Below are 19511 nucleotides of genomic sequence, written 5' to 3'. Positions count from 1 at the left end.
GATTTAGGTGCCTTCAGTATGAAGTATGAATACATATGTTCAGTATGAATACCGAACAGAATTCACTGCTACAGTTCTGGACTCATGGTAATTCTTCCTATATCCCACCCCATGCTCTTAAATGAGACAGCCACAGGATTTTTAGTATCTAGGCTTGCCTCCTGTGTTGCAAGAACTCTAGGACATTCTTTGGTTAAAATATGATTCAAATAATCCTAATTGAAGTGAGGGGAAGATTAAAAAAACCCAAGAACCAGTTCTTGTGGGGGCTGTGCTCAAAATGCAGCTGACCAGTGATAATTCCCTTTTGCTGAGGTATTTTGAGATCTAACTCCTGACTAGTCTTTTATCCATTTAATAAGAAACATACTGATTATATGTCATTCTGATTTCTAAATCAAAATGCCTTATACAAGCCTCAGAATATCAATCCAAACTTTTACCATTATCTGCCAACTTACAGTCTCATTTAAGCAAATACATTTGACAAGCTGTCTTTTCTATAAATCTGTATCAGTGTTATATTTACATGTTTCATTCTGTATCAACTTTTTCATTATTTCCCCTCTGACTTAGAATTAGCCTCACAATCCAATTTAGTAATTTGAAATACTGACATAAGAGTAGTTTTTTCAAGTCCTCTGGAATTTCCCCATTGTAGCTAGACTGATTAGTAATGAATATCAGCGGCCACCCAAATGTTCAGAATTTCCTGTTGAGTTTTCTACAGCTGAAATATCTAGCATAGCTGGCTGCTGTTTAGCATTGTTTTAGGATTAAAGGCTGATATATTAACCAGTATATCTTTTTCTGTTTGTAGAATTTAAGGATGAAAAAAGACATTAAGTAATGTGTCAAGGTAAGATTGTTCCCATTTGCAGAATTTTTTCCTATCTGGCTTTAAATGTACTAATAATTTAGGTCAAAAATGTGTTCAGATACTGATGGAAAGATTTCTTGAGATTTAAAGTTGTAACCTCTCAATTTCTGTCTATTAATGTCATTTATTGCTCTCTTGGTTTCACCATTTTCCTAAGTTTTATTCCCTCCAGTATTTACAGCCTTCTCATTTTTGTCTTTTGCAGAGTTAGCCGTTTGAATTCATGATGATAGTTTAGAAGTGGAAGCACTGTTTCCACATACAGGTGTATCACAACCACAAGAAGAAATTTTCATATACCTTCTCTGTAACTCCACTGTCATTCCCAAAGGCAGTGAAGGACTTTTTTCTGTAAATGTAGCTAAAAATGCATATTCAGCTTGCCTTTGCTGCTCTCAATCAGCATAGTTTTGAATCATTCTTTTTTCTAGTTTGTCTAGGAAAAAAAACCACTTCAGCTTTTTTCCCTTCCTGTGAGATTACTGCAATGTTCTTTGCGCTATTCTAGGGTCTTGTTCAGTACTTGTAAATGCAGACTAAGTTCAGCAGTCTTTCTTAAGGAACAGGTATTTTAGGATTAAGACTTGATTTTGTATTCTTTACTTAATTATTTTAATTTCTCCTTGAGCAATAACTAGTTGCCTTTTCTGAGTATAATCACAGAAATCCTGCTAATTGGAGGGGAATACAGTCAACTCACCATTGTATTAGTTTACTATATCCCATTCAAAGGTCTCCACAGCCAACTATGGTGTAATACTAGTAGGAAGATTATGAGCTGCTGTATGTTTCTCCTACATCTATTTTCCGGGTCTTGGCTCTGGTTTTGTATACTTGCCTTAAACCAGAAATTCTAGAAGAGGTTCCGTGCCTTAGCTCTTTTGTGCCATTTCTGTACCATGGGAATGTGTGCTTTCTTCCCTGTTTCTCAGATACAGCCTATTCCTAGATCTCCTCCTAGACACAAGTCCAAGCCCAGGGTAACACATCTTGCTATCTAGCAGGAAATTCCCTTAACACTGATGCAAGAGCTGCAGTCAATACCACCACAGTATCTGAAATCCTCCTTTCTAAAACTCTATCCTTTGGGCTTGTGGGTTAACCTTGGACATGCCAGCATCCCCAGAATCTGAAAAGGGAACACTACAAGGATGCCATATATGACACTGAAAGAACACTATAGAAAATCTTACTCTCTAATTTCCTGAACTTCCACCAGTTTCTGTGATATTGGTGAACCTGAGCTTAGTGTGAACCCAATAAATGCAGGAAGGTTCATTAGCTTATACCTTCAGAAATTAACGCTACAAAGTGAGATTTCATAAAAGTTGAAGAAACTTTAGTGCTTCTCTGAAAGTAAATAGTTTGAATTTATTGTGATATATCCTTTACGTGTATCAAGAATAAGTTGTGAGAGAAAGACCTAGAGAATCACAATAATGCTTCTTTGTTAGTTTTCCAGTACATACTAGAAATAGTTCACTAACTTGAACTATATGCCAAGATGTAGCTACATCTTTTTTTTTCAATGAACAATCTCTCTCATGTCTTAGATCTCCATTTCTCTTAATAAGAAAATGATAGCATGGAAACAGGGGAAATGGAGAACATTATAGCTGATGTTTATAATATAGCATGTATTTTAATGTTAGGTGCACACTGTCAAGTGTATAATGTTTTAATGGAAACTAATAACTGTCCAGAGGATTGGTCATGTCATCTGGAAAATGAGAGAAAGTTAAATAAAGAGAAAAACTATAAATAGGGAAGAAGAGTGTAGATTGAAAGCAAAAAGACAATGTGTTATAATTTTTGCAGTTATTTACAAATCATTATGAAGCATGAGGGGTTTATCTGGAAAAATAATTACAGTTCTTCTTATGACATTTCTGGATTGAATTGGGAGATTTTGTCAGACTAAGTACCAGAAATCACTGTATCTGTAGCAGCCAAAGTGCTATTTCAGACTGGAATTTACAAAGAGCCTGCTTTTTTCAACCTTAAACTAAGTGTATCATAGAACTGTGGTAATTTTTTTCAGGGTTAATATCTGCAGTGACTTAAAAGCTAAAATATGCCTGGAAGATGTGCTCTTCCTTGTCCATGTCTTGAGTATCACCGCAGGGAACATGAACCGAACCTGCGAAGCAAATTGCCTTTTCGCTGGGCAGAACCAGCAGTTCCTTCTGCTATGGGGATATGCCACTGCATTACGGCTAATGGGAAGTGCGGTGCCCAGGAGCCCTGGAAATCTTTAAAGAGAGCAAAGTGCATATGCTCTCTGTACACCCAGAATAATTTAGGTTATGTGGGACCATGATCTGGCATTAGCTGAGGGACCTTGCTTAAACAGCCCCGGGGATCCACGCCAATGACATCTTTAGCCTGCAGGTGGCTGGACAACAGCTGGTAAAAAACAGCTGTCACCGCAGGAACAGAAATATCTCCCTGTGTAGTTTCTGTATATATTGAGGGAACAGACTTGTCATCCAAAATAACGTTACTGGACAGTCCAAACTTCCAAAGTTACTCAGCATGCCAAGGACAAACTAGGTGACTTTGCATCAAGGTGCTTAAGGTGAGCTCATTTATTTGCAGATCATGTTCCACACAGACTGCTGAAGCAAATGGTCTAGGTAAGGTATCAAATCAGCTCTTAGTAGTGTCCACAGTGAGATACTGGGGTTAGCTTTAGAGATGTACAGGCTTTTGCAGAACTGCACAGATCAGATTGCAAGGGAAGAGAAGCCTAATTGGTACCTGCTGTGTAATGGCCATCACACTAATACAGTTTCTCTGCTTATTAACCCAACCTACCCTTAACAACCACTCTGCATGCCTGTGGGCTCATTCCCCTTTCTTCGTCCTACTGACATGAATATTTCCTGAATCTAACATTGCTGAACACATGCTCCTCTGCATGGAGATCCTCCCTTTCCTCTATACCAGGTCTTCTTGCAAAGAAAACTTGAATATACTTCAAGTGGGAGAGTAATTCTGCATCCACAATGTAGGCAGTGTTGATAACTAGTATGACAGTACTGCACAGGATGATCAGATGTGCACTGACTTTACGCTGCAGGAATTTAGCATTGTCTCTATTCAGCCATATTCAGTATCTCTCTCCAAATGTTCCTTACCTGTAACTAGACTTGATCAGAGCTTGAGGTAAAGTCATGGACCTTTCTGCATTTGTGCTGGTGATCCCTCCTTAGACATCATCATCGTGCAGGTAAGTTTCCAATACAAGATCACTCTTTTCTAGTAATGTTGCAGAAGTTATAAAATTGTAATTCTGAAAAGAATTCAGTTGGTTTACATTCCTGTGATACACTCACACTACAATCTTTTAATTTCAGAGTATGTTTTTGACCTCCTGTGGGCCAGATCCAGTATCAATAGAAAGAAGGTCTTTCCTTCTGGAATCTGGCCTTTTTGGATGTGTCCAAATATAAATTCAGATCATTCAGATGTCTAAGAGCCAATGACACAGAAAACAGGCATAGAATGAGGAAATCTATATCAAAAAGCTGTAATTCTGAAAGAGCTTGGGATCCATAGCGGGTTGTTAGCTAAAGATGAACTTTGTGCAGCCAAAAGATCTTGTGTTGACAGAATATTGAGTGAGGACGGAATCATAGAATCATTTAAGGTTGGAAAAGACCTTTAAGATCGAGTCCAATCATTAACAGATACAGAAACTATATATGTATTTGGTGCTGGCATAAGCATTCCTTGAATACTGTGTGCCTTGTTCTGTTGTCTATAACTGATGGAGTTAGTAGTCTCCCTGTAAAGCTGTAAAAACTACTAACAATATGCTTATGCTATATATTCTGGATTTGCTACAAGGTACTTCTACTGATTAATGAACTGACCAAATAGTATGTGATCATAGCAGGGCAGCGCCACATTCAAGCTAATACTCTTCCATTTCAGAATGATTTATTATTTCAGACTTGGTGATATACTGGCACTGTTAGAAAGTGTTTGGATAGCTGAAGGCTCATGCATGTCTCCAGAATATACACCACAGCAATGTACTGTAGAACATACTGGCTAGTGACACATTTAAGACAATTCATTTGCTTGGTTTACCAAATGAATTACATGATTAAGTGCCTTAATTACAGTCTAATCAGAGAACAAAAAGAGAACAAAAAGTTGATAAAAGATCTCTTCAGGAGGTAGACAAGAATAGAAATAGAAGTCAAGGTGAAACATCTTTAAACTAGGAACAGGGAACAGCTTTAGATGAAGAATAAGCTATATAACTAGCAGTAACAATAGTTATTCCCTGGATCGTTACAGAAATTTTAAAATCAGTTATGAGACCTTTCTTCGGTGCTCTGGTTTTAATTTGAACTGTCTTCAATATAACAAGTAAACTACCTAAGTTTACAGTAGTCCCTCTTGTCTTGATCAGCAGCTTATGAAATGTACTGTTCCATCTGAACTCCAAACCACTGCCAGGTTTTCAAGTATTAAAGCAGCCTGAGCTCACATAGCAAGCAGGTCTTTTCTCGATGTAGTATGTCCTGCTACACAACTAGATTCTGAATCTAAGTCTGATTCAGACCGTCTGAATAGTGAAAATAAACTATTAATCTGCATTTTTTTTAGCCTGAATTGACCCTAATGGTTTTTACAGGCACTAGTGAGTAGATGGGGCAGATTATGTTGTCATTAAGATAGCACATTCACCTGAAAAGTAGCAAGTTCAGAGAGAATGCAACACAAGGCAGTCAAATCACTTTGAAAAAGGGGTGAAAATGAGATTATGTAAATTTTTCAGCAATGCATTGAATGGAAAAATATAAGGATTAAGGATAAACAGGAAAAAAAAAATCATAATGGTGAAGATGCCAGATAGAATTTATCTTTAGGTGAGATAGATGGAATGATGAAAAGACAACACAGCCAAGTACAGTGGACTATTCACTGAGAGTCTAAAGGTAAACTCTCAGGATAAATTGGTCTGTGAAGCGACAGACATGCATTTTCATAGCAGCTAGATGTCTCGTGGTTTGGGTTGTTTTTTTTTTTGCATTGGGCCTCATAATTCAAACCTTTGTCTAATCAAGATCAAATTAAACTTCTGTTCTGGAAATATTATGCCTTATTCTGCCCTTTCATACAACACAATTTGAGGATCAGCAGATTCTTCCATTTCTAGATTATCCCCTTAGATATTTTTGAAGGCTCTCAACTATCTCAATGTCGATGTCATTAGAATTAGGCAGAACCCATACTCGGAGTGGTCATTTCTTAGGAAGACTGCCAGACTTCAGGAGACATTACGTTTGTTACATTCTTCCGAATAAGTAACATTCCAAATAGATTAAATCCATTAAAATAATGGAGCATATCAGGAATGTGCAATCTAATCCAATAGTTTACTATTACCGCAGCAGATGGCTGCTTGCCTAAAACTTTACATGTGATATATACCAGCCTATAGTAATATAACAGAAAACAGAATAAACTTAGTATTTATTTCCTCGCTGTTTTCAAGTGCTGACTTCCTTCTATGGTCACATTAAAAATCTTAAAAAAATATTTTTGATTTGTGTAGACTATGACTTATCAGAAGCATGAAAAAAATATTACATATAAAAAAAGATTAGCTTTTTAAAACACAGGTAATTTGTTAGGATGCTGAACAACATTAGTCCCACCATTAGCATTTAGACAACAGGGTCCATGCTGTATGCCCCATGGACACTCTCATACCCTCATTAAAACAAGGGAATAAAGGATGTTGTTCAGGTCCTTCACTAATATAGGTAATGCAGGTAGGATTTCATACCAATAAGGAATGAAAGTTAGGTAATAGAATCACTTATTGACAAAACATCTTAATTACCTGAGAATAATTCTCTTTTCTCCACACACATCCCTGTTTAAGGAGTCCAAATTCCCTTTTAGTTCTCATCAACATGCACAATAAGCTAGTTAAAATAATAATACTTGTGAACATGCACCACAGCAGAGTTTTGTAAGCCTCATTTCTCCAAGAAAAACATAAGTACTTATGACCCTTCTTGTGCCTGCATAGACTTGTGTAACCTGATTTAATTGTTCTTTTTTCAGAAGCATAAATGTTGCTTTTTAAAGCCCCTTCAAGGCATCTTCAGATCTTGTTCCATTGTATTTTATGTTGTATAAAGACATACTGTTTCTCTCTCAATGCACAGTCTAAACTGCCACAGTATAGAGGGAAATGCAACATAGCTTAATATTGCATTTACTTTATTGCAAATTGTAGACAGTCTATAGAATATTCTTCATGTCATAATGAATGTCATATATTTGAAAATAGACTGTAAGAATTCATTGCCGATTGCAATAAAACTGAGTGCTAAGGGATAAAATTTATCTAAAAATCCCCACCTGCTTAAACTAATCATCTTTGTAATTATATGAATTACATCATTTTAAAAAGCACCCAACACCTCCCAAAGTATGCACTTCCTTAAGATCTAGAAAGGACCACATAGCCTGACCAAAAAATAAGATGTAATAAGCTTTAGCAAACTAATTTTAGACAATCATATATTTTTAAAATATTTTGGCTACTGCTTTTCCATTTATTCATAAACTGACAACTAGACAGAGTCTTAATTCTGGCTGAGCTTCAAACTTTGTCTGTTTTTTCAAAAGGATTCTAGCTGTCTCCCTTAACAAATAAATATAATATTTCTGGTGGGAGATATAATAAATACTCCATAAATTAAAAGCTTCTAATATTCACTGAAATAGAGGTTCAGTTGACATATCCAATTCCTGTTGGCTGAATGTTATTATTTGACTATTTTCTATCATTGTGCACATTTTCTTATTGGTATTTAAAGTGATCCATATCAGATCTCATCTCTAATCGTAGTACTGAAAAACTAGGTCCAGAAAGGATCTCAGTAAGTTACGCAGTTCACCCATCTGACTGGTAATATGTTTTTCTGAAAACTGTTTTTCAGACTTTTTTTTTTTAAATTATTTTCAAAGACTTCCCTTCCTTAATACTCCGAGGTATTCTATTTCAGTGAGTCATAGCCCCCTCAGTCCTTAGACAATTAGCCATGTTGAGCCTGAATCTTCCTTTTTGCAATCTAAAGCTGCTACTACTTGTCTTAAACTATGAACACTGAAAGCCTTGTTCTAATTACTTTGCTCTTTGAAGCAGCACTATTAAGTATTTGAAACTTTAGGATACCTTTTTTAAGTCTCATCTTCTCTAGACTCAGAAAAGCCTCTTGAATTAATTTTATCTTTCTCCTTCTCTTTAGGCCGTCTTCCCTATTTCTGGTTAGTCTCACTGGTCTGTACTGGAATTATGTAGTCTGTCTAATGGGCGGATATTTTTCCTGGGCTGTGACATCTGAAATGCGAAACAGTATTTTGGTAATGCCTTATTTATGATGAATAGAATAAAATTACTACAAACCCCTTCTCAAAGATGAATAGGAGGGCTCCTTCATTTTTTTTTACTGAAAGCTTAGTTAATATATGAGTAAGATAAATGGACAATACCAAGAGATTAATAAATTATAGTAGAATGAATGTCGTGATAAGAGAAGGGTATACTAAGTCCATTTGAATGACCACATATAGGAGCAAGTTTTCACATCTAACTGGCACAGGTGACAGTCTGCAGTCTGCTCCCCATGTGCAGTAAGTAATGTCAGGCTTACCCTTTGGATGTTTGGTATAATACTTACATTTTAAGCTAAGCATTAGTCTTTGTTTTATATGCAAATAAAATGAAAAGACTTTGATCTCATTCAAGGTGCAAAGGGTTCTGCTGATCTGGAGAGATGACTCAGAAGTGACTCACCACCTGTTTTTTGGCAAGATATTTAGAACATGGACAAATCACAAGGTGAATGGTAGGAATCACTTGAAACGCTATGCTCTCTCACTGTTATTTAAAGGCTCTATTGGTTTCATGTCACACATTTCTATTTTTCTGAAACTTCACAGATGAACCAGAAGGCAGAAGGTTTCTTCTCTGTGTAGGACTTTTGCTCTCTCTACTTAGATTTCACAGATAGTAACATTCTGCCAGGTAATACAGCCTGCATAGTAGAACCTATCACAGACACCAGTTGCTATTACCTGTGACGTTTTGAAGTACAGAAATCAAAAGATGACTCACAGTGTACAGATTCCAAAAGAAACCTTCCGGTCAAAGATTTCTGATTGTGTTGTGCTCTTTTTAAAGCGTGTCTGTAGTGTCACATATAACCAAATAAGTGTCAATCACTTAAAAATACATTAAGCATCATTATTCAGTATCCTGACTGTATCACAACAATAGCACTTAAAGTCATCCAATTTCTGGACAGATGTTTCAATCTCAGTACAAAAGAAAACCAGTTTCTTCTTTGCTGGAACTGCTTTCTATAGCTTAATGCTATTATTAACAAAACAAGCAATTGCTAGTTACTCTATTTTTTTGTTTGTGAGAGTATTGCAAGTAAGAGAGTAATCAGAAGTATTATTTCAAGTCCAAGCCAGCAATGTTTTAGAGAAATGAGAGTAACAATTGACAACAAAACCATTGAGACTGATTGCTCAGTTACATATCTATCAGCTGAATTCATAAAGATTTGGGGAATGTACACTATGCCAGGAGGGTTGCTGCCAACTAGAAACTCAAGTGCACTGGAATATTTATCCTATGGCAGCTTAGTCCATAAGCTTTCTTTCCTCTTTCCTCTGAAATACAAGACATTATTCTTTTTCCTTTAGCAAAGGACAAAAGTACTAATTGCTTATAGCCCTATCAAATTAAGATCAGGTAGGGACGAGTTAACAGTTGTGTTCTTTTGCCAGCTTCATCTCTAAGAATCTGCAGTTATTATTCTTACGGCAAGTTAAAGTCTTGCTTCAGAAGATATTGAAAGGAAAATTCTTCATTGCAAAAATGAAAGCAATTCATTACCTCAATTGCCTTAAAACAGACATGAAGCAGTACGTTGTCCAGAAACAATTCTGAAGAAAGCTGGAGGAAAAAAAGCAAAATAAAACACTGCCTTGATCATACTTCTTCCACCTCATTTAATACATTTCATATATTTATTTTCTCTCATCTAATCTCTATTGGCCACAGAAAAATCAATTTTCTTAAACTTGCACCACAACTTCAGTTATGATAATTCTATTGTTAGTAGGAGCATAATTTAATTTTCATTTCTATTTTCATTTAATTTCTAACAATCCAAATATTCTGAGCTACCAAAGATATCCTGTTTACATATTTTTTTGAAGACAATTAACTGGCTTGAAACAATAAACAGTGTCTTCTCTTCAGAATAAGATATGCTTTTATGTGTATGCCATCCTTATGTTTTCTTTCTAATTCTCATCACCTAAGATAATTCCATCCTTTTACTCCAAAACATATTTCAGACTGGGATTCCTGATCTCACACTCACCAGTGTATGAGACACTTCCAATTCTGCACCTCTCATACTTTCTCTTTTTTTTTTTTTTTTTTTTTTTTTTTTTTGTTGACAAAAGGGAAAGTACTGCCCTGTGAATGTTAGTGCTACAAACTGCATTACCTCAACTTTGTATACTTTTAGAAGAACCAGAAGCTCAGTCTCAACTATGACTACCCAGGAAGAAGTGCCAAAGCTAAAAGCGAGCTCTTGAATTCTGCTAATTCCTCATGTTGATTCACTTGCCACTGGTTGTAGTTAAAATTGAATGACGGAAGCACAGAGATGAAATGGTTCTACGTACAGAGTAAATCAGGTCTTGCACAAACTTTGTCAATTTGGACTTACCTTAAATAATGTTACACCAGTCTAATTTTGCATTAACTCACCATCTAACTTTGTCTTGGAGGAAGAGGATCCAAGTAGTTCATTTGACTAATTTAGTACCACCATAACATCCAGAAGTCCCCAGAGGCGTGGAGGGAATTTGGTCCTTACAGAAAACTTTGTTGTATAGTTCTGTATGCGCTGTATGCATAGGAGCAAGTAATCCAACACAGATTGTAAAAGAAGGCAATGAGGAGATGGGAGACTCTTGATAGGAAAGGGGCTGAAGACTTCAACCTGAGAATATTATCCATAAAAGGTATATCTACTGTAGCAGCATAAACTTCAGTGTAAGTTCATTTGGCCTGATTCTTGACAAATAAAAGTGGTGAGTGTTTCTTTCTAAAGTATTTTGAGTATGTTCTTTTGTGTGCTTTTCTGTGCTCCTTAGCATCCCTTGTCAGCTGTGAACTGAAGTGTGGTCACAGATTTAAATTGGTTGTAATTTGTCAGTGGGTTGTTAGCAGAAGAAGAGGGACATGCCTCATAAGGAGATATATTACTGTTGACAACAGCTCAATCAACATTCAAATGACCCTGCATTACTGTTTTTGAAAGATTCAGACACCTTCAGTTACAGTTACAACCACTTCTGCAAGCATGCCCTGAAACAAACTTTCATGACATTTGTACATTTTTTCCCCTTGCTCTTAGAGTAACAATGTCACATACTACATATACATAAATAACAGGCATTTTAAAGTGGATTTTGAATACATTCCTAATGAAACATATCTGTGAAGCAAACTATTGTAACTTGAAAATAGCTAATTGGAGATACATATTAGCCTTATAGTTTATTAAACACCGAGGTTTGCTACTTGTTTCTGAATTTAAGAATTGCTTCAGTATTTCTAAAGAATTTAAGGGAAACCTGAGATAAGAAAGTTGCTGGCGATGTTGTCACCAGATATAAATGCTGCCAGTGCCTTTGTAAAAGATAAAATGTTATTTTTACCTTCTTATTCTTTCTTTATATTAGTTTTTAATTTTTAAAAAGGAAACTAAATGGAAAACTGTCATGTAAAATAATATAACAGTAACTTTAGACAAGCTTATCTGCATCTTTTCTCAGTTAAAGCAAACTGAAACTAAACAGCATTAAAGTGATTTTTTTTTTATATACAAACACGTAGGCTAAACACAAAATGCTGAGAATACAGCATACTTAAACAAGCATAATTTCTGTAGTCTTCAGATTACTTCTTAGGAAAACATATGAACAAGAAATGTAAAATACAAGTGAATGATCAGTAAGTGCCAGCTTCAATAGTGCAACATTTTATTAATGACAGAAATATCTGTTTTTAACACTGCTCATGTTACAAAAACCGCAGTGATAGTAATAATGGCAGCAAAGGGGGATTTGGCACTGAATATATAATATAGCAAAAGCACATCTCAGTGGTCTTCTAAATGGATCAACAAAAAGCTTATTAGTGGAAAATAAAAAAATAATAATCCTTTTCAGTTATTTAAACTGGCCAATTGGAAGAGCAGAATAAAAGTTTGTTTGTCTAAGACAGTGCAATACAATTTACATGAAGTTATCTTAGGAATGTCACTTTTTTTTTTCAGGTCACCTGATGTAAACACAAATATGCTAAGATATATTTAGCAACTTGCGCATGTGTGCATTTGCTTTTATTCAACTGCACAGCATATAATTGTTTAGCACTAAAAGCTGCACTTTTAAAACTAGCTTTATTTGTGGCTTGCATACTTGTAGCCTAATTTACGCTCTTTTTTTTATTATTTTTTATTTGACCTACAATGGTAGTGTTCCTAAAAATGTATTTGTGTGGAATGTCTAACTTTCTTTTTTAAAGACTCAACAATCTAAAATGTAATTTAGTACAGTGTTGTTTACCTTACTATTAGGCTTTATACGAAGTTTTCATGTTCTGCTTTCCATATATACATTTCAGGATGTATATCAAACTTGAAGACAATATAAGCTATGTCTGTGATAGAAGAAAAGATGTTTGGCACATTAAAATACACTAGCAATTTTGAAACAGTAGTTTAAGTCTCTTTTTTAAAAAAAAAATCTTTAATTCTCCTAAAGTTTTACATACAAAGTATAAATGAAATATGATCTTGTTTCCTTAAAATTTAATGCCGGAAATCGGTTCAAGATAAAAATCTATGATGTGGTTGACTTGTTTTTAAACAGGAACCTGAGTAAGCGCAGGAAATATAGCATTATGACTAAAAGAATAAAATTCCTTAATAAGTTAAGTAAGCTGAACAGGTTTTTAATGTTCTACCACAAAACAGCAAGGCAACAGAAGATAATGGCCTTGCATTCAATGAATTATCATGAACATCCACTGCAAACCTGAATATTTTCTGCAAAAATAAAACATCAGATTATGCACAATAATAAAAAGCATCAGAAATAGATGCACCTGGATATTTTTTTTTCTTTTTTAAACCACAAATATCAGAATTCAGCATTTGTCACAGTCCTTGAACAGTTGCTCTGAGATGGCTACATTAAGCACACTACTGCACTAAGTAGACACCCCACAACAGGCTTGCACTGCAACAGTTACATAGTTTTTATATAGGCACAGACTTTTCTCATTCATGTTCAAAAACAACATGAAGTAACTCAAGACAATTAGGATCCATCCCACATTTCCTTGTTAGCAAAAATTTCTTGCCACTTTGGTAATTGAAGTTACTGAATGTTTTTAAAAATTGCAGGTACCTCAAAGAAAAGAAGAGTTCCATATTCAGCAAGGCAGCATTATATCAGGATATTTTATACCAACTAAGGCATAAAGAATTTTGCATCAGGGTATACAATACTCAATCTTTGAATAAAGTTTCATATTCTTTGTGATGAAAGTGCATAGGAGTGGGATTCCACTAGAGCAGAAAGAATCCTCTCACAGTATTAAGGCCTTTCAATTTTATGTGAGCTGTGTCAGGCTAAAGTCAGCACAGTGGGAAAAAAAAAAAAAAAGTAGGCTATCATCATACTGGACACCACTGAAGTTTTCTTAGCATGTCTTGTCTTCTAGTTGTTGCTCATCATCTTCATCAGCTTCCTCAATAACCTGAATTTCATCTGATTGAGGTAAAGATGAGATCTCAGTCAGCAGTTTAGCTCCTTCAGCTTTATTTTTTTCTTCCTCTTCAATCACTTTCTTCCATATTTTGTGATTTTCACTGAGATGGTGTATTAGCTGGCAAAATATTCGTCTACCTTTTTTTCTTTGAGCTTCTGTAAAATTATAAGCATATTTGATTGTTTGAGATTCGAAGTAATTGTATTTTACACACACAAAACAAATGGCACATTGTGAGAGGGATGTAAATTTGAGCAAAACATGTGGATGCTTATTCAGAATATTTAAATAATGACATGGCAAAAGGTAGCAATGAGTTTCTGTTTCAAATTGCAAGTCTCCTGGTATTAACAAAAAATTTGTTAGAAGAGCAAAATTTATGAAGCAGCATAATTGCAAAATCTACACTATTTGCACTATACAACTTCAACCATCATTGCTATGTCTGAATCTGTTAAAATAACAACTGTATGTGCCAACCAAAATACAGAAACTTACTTAAAATAAGATCATCTTCCATGTCTTCGTCATCACTCTCTAACTGTGCTCCATCTTCATCATCAGTACTTTCTGCATCCTCCTCTTCATCAACCCATTGTCCTGGAAGCAGCCCGGCTGCATTATAGGAATTACAAAGAGGGCCAACTATGTGAGTGATGAAAGACTCTTGCAGTTTTGCAAGCTGTGGAGAAGAACGATCCATGAAGGGGCTTATAGGTAACCCAAGACTTGCTTCTTCATCACCCTGAAAAAGTAATGAAAAAAATTATCAGAACTTCTCACAAACTTAACTTTCAATTTTTATTTTAAAGATTACTTTTAAGGAACCAAGTAACCATCACATGGACTACATCTTTTTAGCAGAGACAATAATAGTATAGGCTAAGTGAATGAAAATGTGATTAGGCCAATTAAAAATAAAGACACATTATGGCTCAGACTTGCATAGCACATAATCCTGCCTTCAGCTTTGCTGCAATATACCCTTGTGCACGGATGAAGACCTAGTTCTACTGGAGCTGCTACTCCTCTGCCTTCACAGGGTGGCTTCAGGGTAAGCAGAGATTTGACTTCAATTGCTGAGCTGATGAACAGAGAAAATGGGAAAGTACTCAGCTAGAGCAAGGCATTCTGGTAAATGACTTCCCCCAAAAGTAATAGAACAACGAAATGAGCTATAACATCCAGAATAAGGTGGTTTTGTTTTGGTTTCTTTTTTTTTTTTTTTTTCTATTTTATAAATGGGAGAAGAAAAAAAAATTGAACAGTTGCGTATACACAACTCTGAGTTATAATAACTTACCTCAGCACTTCTCTTCTGTGGAACTGATTGTTTTACAAAAATTTTTTTCCTAAAAGAGTAACCTGGAATACTAAGGTTTTACGAGGAAGTGTAAGCGCTTCAGATTATTATTGGCATTGCTTAAATCTCCCAAGTGATTTTGTTGTTTACTTTTATCTTCCTAATTTGAAAAAGTATTTTTCAATCCTTAGTTGTTACCTCATAAGTAGTTAACTCCTCAGAAAATTCACTACAGGAAAATATTAGAGTAGAAATGTAAAATATAGGGAGGGGGGGGGCTTACAGAAGTTGTAAATGTAAAAATAGGCAAAATAATTTCTGACTTTTCTCCAGTCTTGATAGGATTATTTACCAGGAGTTCCACTGTAAATAACTTATCTACATTTAATACTGTTTGTTACTAATGTGTATTTTTATTATTTAATTTTGAAAGTTTTGCAATACCTTCTGTCTTTGCAGTAAGAGTTAGTTGACTACATTTCTAGTTTTGTGGATTCTATACATAATCTTTGGCCTGGAAACATACTAATGAACTTAACTTCCAAAGTAGAAGAAATTATTTAGGTTTATTAGCATCATCCTAAGACAACAATAAATAAATAAATATAAAAACACAAACCCAAAAGAAAATAAACTTCATACATTAAAAACTGACAACCTTGGCAGGGGGCTTGTTTTCAAGCTTATAAAACAATTGATAGGAAGTAAAAAGATTATGTTAGTATGCTACCTATAAAAATATATTTTCAGTGTCCAAGAAGAGAAGATGGAAATATCTTACCTGAAGATTTAATACAAGGAGTAATGTTTAATTTAGTTACACATTTAGTAATGCAAAGAACTGATCATCTATCAGTAAAAAAAATAGTAAATTGCACTTTCCATACCCACCTGTTCATAAAATTCATTAACAATGCCTTCTGTCCATTTCAGATGCAGCTCTCTAACTTTTGCTGGGCCATTAATATCTGCCAGTTTGATGCATATTTGACAGGCCAGTAGGCGATCATTTTCATTGCTCCATTCTATACCATGACTGTTGATATCATTGACCTGCATTAAGCACACATATTTTAAAAAATTAAGGTAAAACTACTCACGTCTGGGTTTTTTTTAGGCTTTGCACAACAGACACTTGCATTAATTTTTCTATATATTTTTTTCTTTTAAGCATATTAAGACCAAAAGTTATTTACTAGCACTCAGAAGGTGGAAATGTGATATGATTGAGATCTCCTGTGGGTCCCTATGTCATATTTGCTAAGCTTATAGGCAATTTACAAAACCATCTACAACTGGTTTGTACAAAGAAAGTACTCTATTTGCATATTTTTAGTAACATAAATTAAAATAATATAAAACTTTAAATGCAAATTTATTAATACCAACAACTATTGAGTAGCAGCATCAGTATATCATGACCAGCTCAGTGCAGACACTAAAATTTAACAAACCTTGGCGTTAAATTCTGCAAGAAAATCAAAATGCTTCTTGAGATCTGTGGCAAGGATCGCTTCAATCACTAAGAAACGAAAACGCTTGAATTCTACATGATCAAGATTTGATAAAAAGTTGTATTCCGGTCGTGATAAGAAAAGATTCCAGGCAGAAGCAGCATGATGATTTTCCAAGACTGATCTGTCATTGTAGAGAACAGCCTACAAAAAAACACACAAACCAACAGAAAAACAAAACAACAGAATTGTGAATGACAGAGTTAAGATTTTAAATTATAATTAAAAATTCTGAAGCTTAAGGGTCAGTCAGAAACAAGTCTTAATTAAAAAAGTCACCAACAAAAAACTACTGGAATGATGTTTTGCCTTCTAGTTTTGAGGGTTAAAAGTGAAGCAAAAATGGCAGATGAGAAAAACAATAAACAAAACCCAACCAATTAGCAAAGTTTTTTTCACTCCTTAAAAGTCCTTAATAATGTCCTAGTGACATCTACATTCATACTGTAGGCACACATACACAAACCACTTGAAATGTAGACTTTGCACTCTTGGCAATACACGTGGAACACACACACTAATATAAAAGAAAAACCACAAAAGCAAACAAATAAAACCAAACCAAAACCCATATCTAAATATATGCTTTTAATTCCTCTTAATTCCGATACCGTTCAAAAAAACCAAACAACTCCAACCAAAACCCGCCCCGAAACATAAAAAAACCTCCAAAGCATATAAGAACTGTGGTTAACATGAAATGGTGTGGAGTATCACTAGTTGTGTGCTACATTTAATGCTGATGGAATACATTTTAACTGCAACTGAGTTAACTAAAATATTAAAACAGTAGTACATTTTACTTACAACTCCCGTGTTTATAAAAAACATCCTAGAAAATAATTAATTGAATATAGATTAAACAGGACCTGAAATAAATTCTTTGGAAAACTGCAAAAATAATCTTTATATTTTAAGGAAAGGAAGAGATCAACAAAGTGATTGTGTGCATTTTTGAAAACTGGAGATGAACGCCTGTGCTGTTTGTTTTTATTCTTCCTTATATACAGTTTTCAGCAGAAATACATACCTGCCTACATTCTGAACTTCTTTTGCAATAAGGAATTGTTGAAAACTGACTGGAAAGTTCACTTTTAAAGTCTTCATCTCCTGACAAGTTCCATTGGTTTCTGATTTACTATTATTACTGTTGTTGATGTTGTTATTTAAGTTTGTCTCTAAATTATTAAGAGAGACCCAAAGAGCCATCATATATATTCTTCTGCTGATAATACTGCACTCTTTAGATAAAAATGTGTCACCATGCAGTTTAGGCATCCTTTCTTCAGTGCTTTTCCTTCCAGTTGTTCCCTGTGCCCCCCTCCCCCCCCCCATTTTTTTTTTCCTTCTATCTGCTATTCTGTTTAGCTTTACTGTCCTTTAACTCTTCCACCTGAGCCTTTTAGACCCTGAAGAGCATAGCATCTCCTTACTTTCTACTTTCTGTTCTAACAACAAAGTTGAATATGGGAGATAAAAGCAAGGATGCCTTGCTGATTTCTTATTTTACTCAGCCTCCCTTAAAGGTAATGGTTATTTACCATAAAGGACTAATTTGAAATACAAAGATTAGGTGATGCAGTTAATTGGACTACTAGAGGAACCTGGTTTTTTACAGTAATTGTAGACACCACTATGATTACAGAGGACTCTCAAAATGTAAGATATCCATGAATTAGCTGCTTAGACAGTCCTAGGGCCAGCTCTTTAGGAAATAATCTTTAACTCTACTCTGCACTGATTTATGTTATTATTTTCAATTTTGTAAATTGAAAATTATTTTTACACACATACACAACTAATACATACAAAACACATTGGAATTTATCAGAAAAAGAAGTATTATACAAGTTAAACTCAGATTAGTTTCCGTTTCTTAAATCGGGCAAATGATCCTAAACAGGCTACATTAGGGATATAGAAGAGAAAAAATTTCATCATTCTGATTTCAGAGATAGACAAATAATTTTCTGGTTAAAGAATCTCTTACCTGAGGTGCATTTGTAGCCACTAGAAAAGCATTTGTACGACCAGGGTGATCATAATCGTGCATGGCAGCCGCTACATACAAAGCCATCAATTCCAAAGCAGGAATGTTTGATGCCAGGCAACCATAACTGTCATCAGCAATAGAACAACTTTTTGAAGAAATATAGCTGACTTGGACAGGGCCAATACCACTGGCTTCATCTAAGAAAATCGAAAATATAAAAATAACATATTTTTAGAACATTATTCCATTCATATTTTTAATACATTTTAAATGATTCTGCCAGATACTATTGTGAACATAGTCTTAATATTGTTATCCTTGTAATTGTGGAGCTGAATACTCAGCAAAGAAGGACTTACACTTTAAAAATAGAAATCATAATATTGTTTATAGATAAACCAGCAATTCTGAAGGAAAGCTGAAATGCCAGTAAGTCATACATACGTTCATCATGGCCACATGGGTTGTCCAAACGAGTAGATGCACTCTTACAAATGCATAAAAAGCTTCAACTGTTTCATGACATTACACAAGGAGAGCAAAATCTTACAGGACGTTGTGGAGCCTGTAAGAAGTGTCCCAGAACTGGAGAGTGGAATGTTCCTGTTCTAAAACCAATTCTTAACCTAGTACTACGTACAGATATACCTCAGGAACCATTTTTTCAGACAAGATTTCCCATTACAATGCTGAGGGATAACTGTCGTTCACACAAATACAGGAAACTTTCAGAAGACCTTTGAACAGTCATAATTAGGAAAAGAAATTTTTTTAATTCACCAATCAGAGCTCACTCTTGCCACGTAATTTTAGAAAAAAAAATGTAGACTTCACACTTCTGACAATGCATGTGGTACAGTGCCTTAGAAGACATGGAACAGAGAAAGTCACTCTCTGCTACAGTTTACTCC

At 34.9% G+C, this 19511-nt stretch overlaps 1 protein-coding gene across 1 annotated transcript in view; it reads right to left on the bottom strand.

Annotated features, from left to right (window-relative positions):
* Positions 1 to 12744: 12744 nt before the first annotated feature.
* Positions 12745 to 19511, bottom strand: part of PDE3B (phosphodiesterase 3B) — an 87188-nt gene continuing 80421 nt past the window's right edge. The window contains exons 12-16 of the mRNA XM_014282831.3: positions 18598 to 18797; positions 16548 to 16751; positions 15985 to 16146; positions 14289 to 14535; positions 12745 to 13945 (exon numbers count right to left, since the gene is read on the bottom strand). Of these exons, the coding sequence (XP_014138306.2) occupies positions 13722 to 13945; positions 14289 to 14535; positions 15985 to 16146; positions 16548 to 16751; positions 18598 to 18797 (1037 nt within the window). The 3' untranslated portion in view covers positions 12745 to 13721. The remainder of the gene's footprint in view (positions 13946 to 14288; positions 14536 to 15984; positions 16147 to 16547; positions 16752 to 18597; positions 18798 to 19511) is intronic.

Source organism: Falco cherrug, chromosome 10 (assembly GCF_023634085.1).
Source record: "Falco cherrug isolate bFalChe1 chromosome 10, bFalChe1.pri, whole genome shotgun sequence".
NCBI lineage: Eukaryota > Metazoa > Chordata > Aves > Falconiformes > Falconidae > Falco > Falco cherrug.
This window is presented reverse-complemented; position numbering and strand designations above follow the sequence as displayed.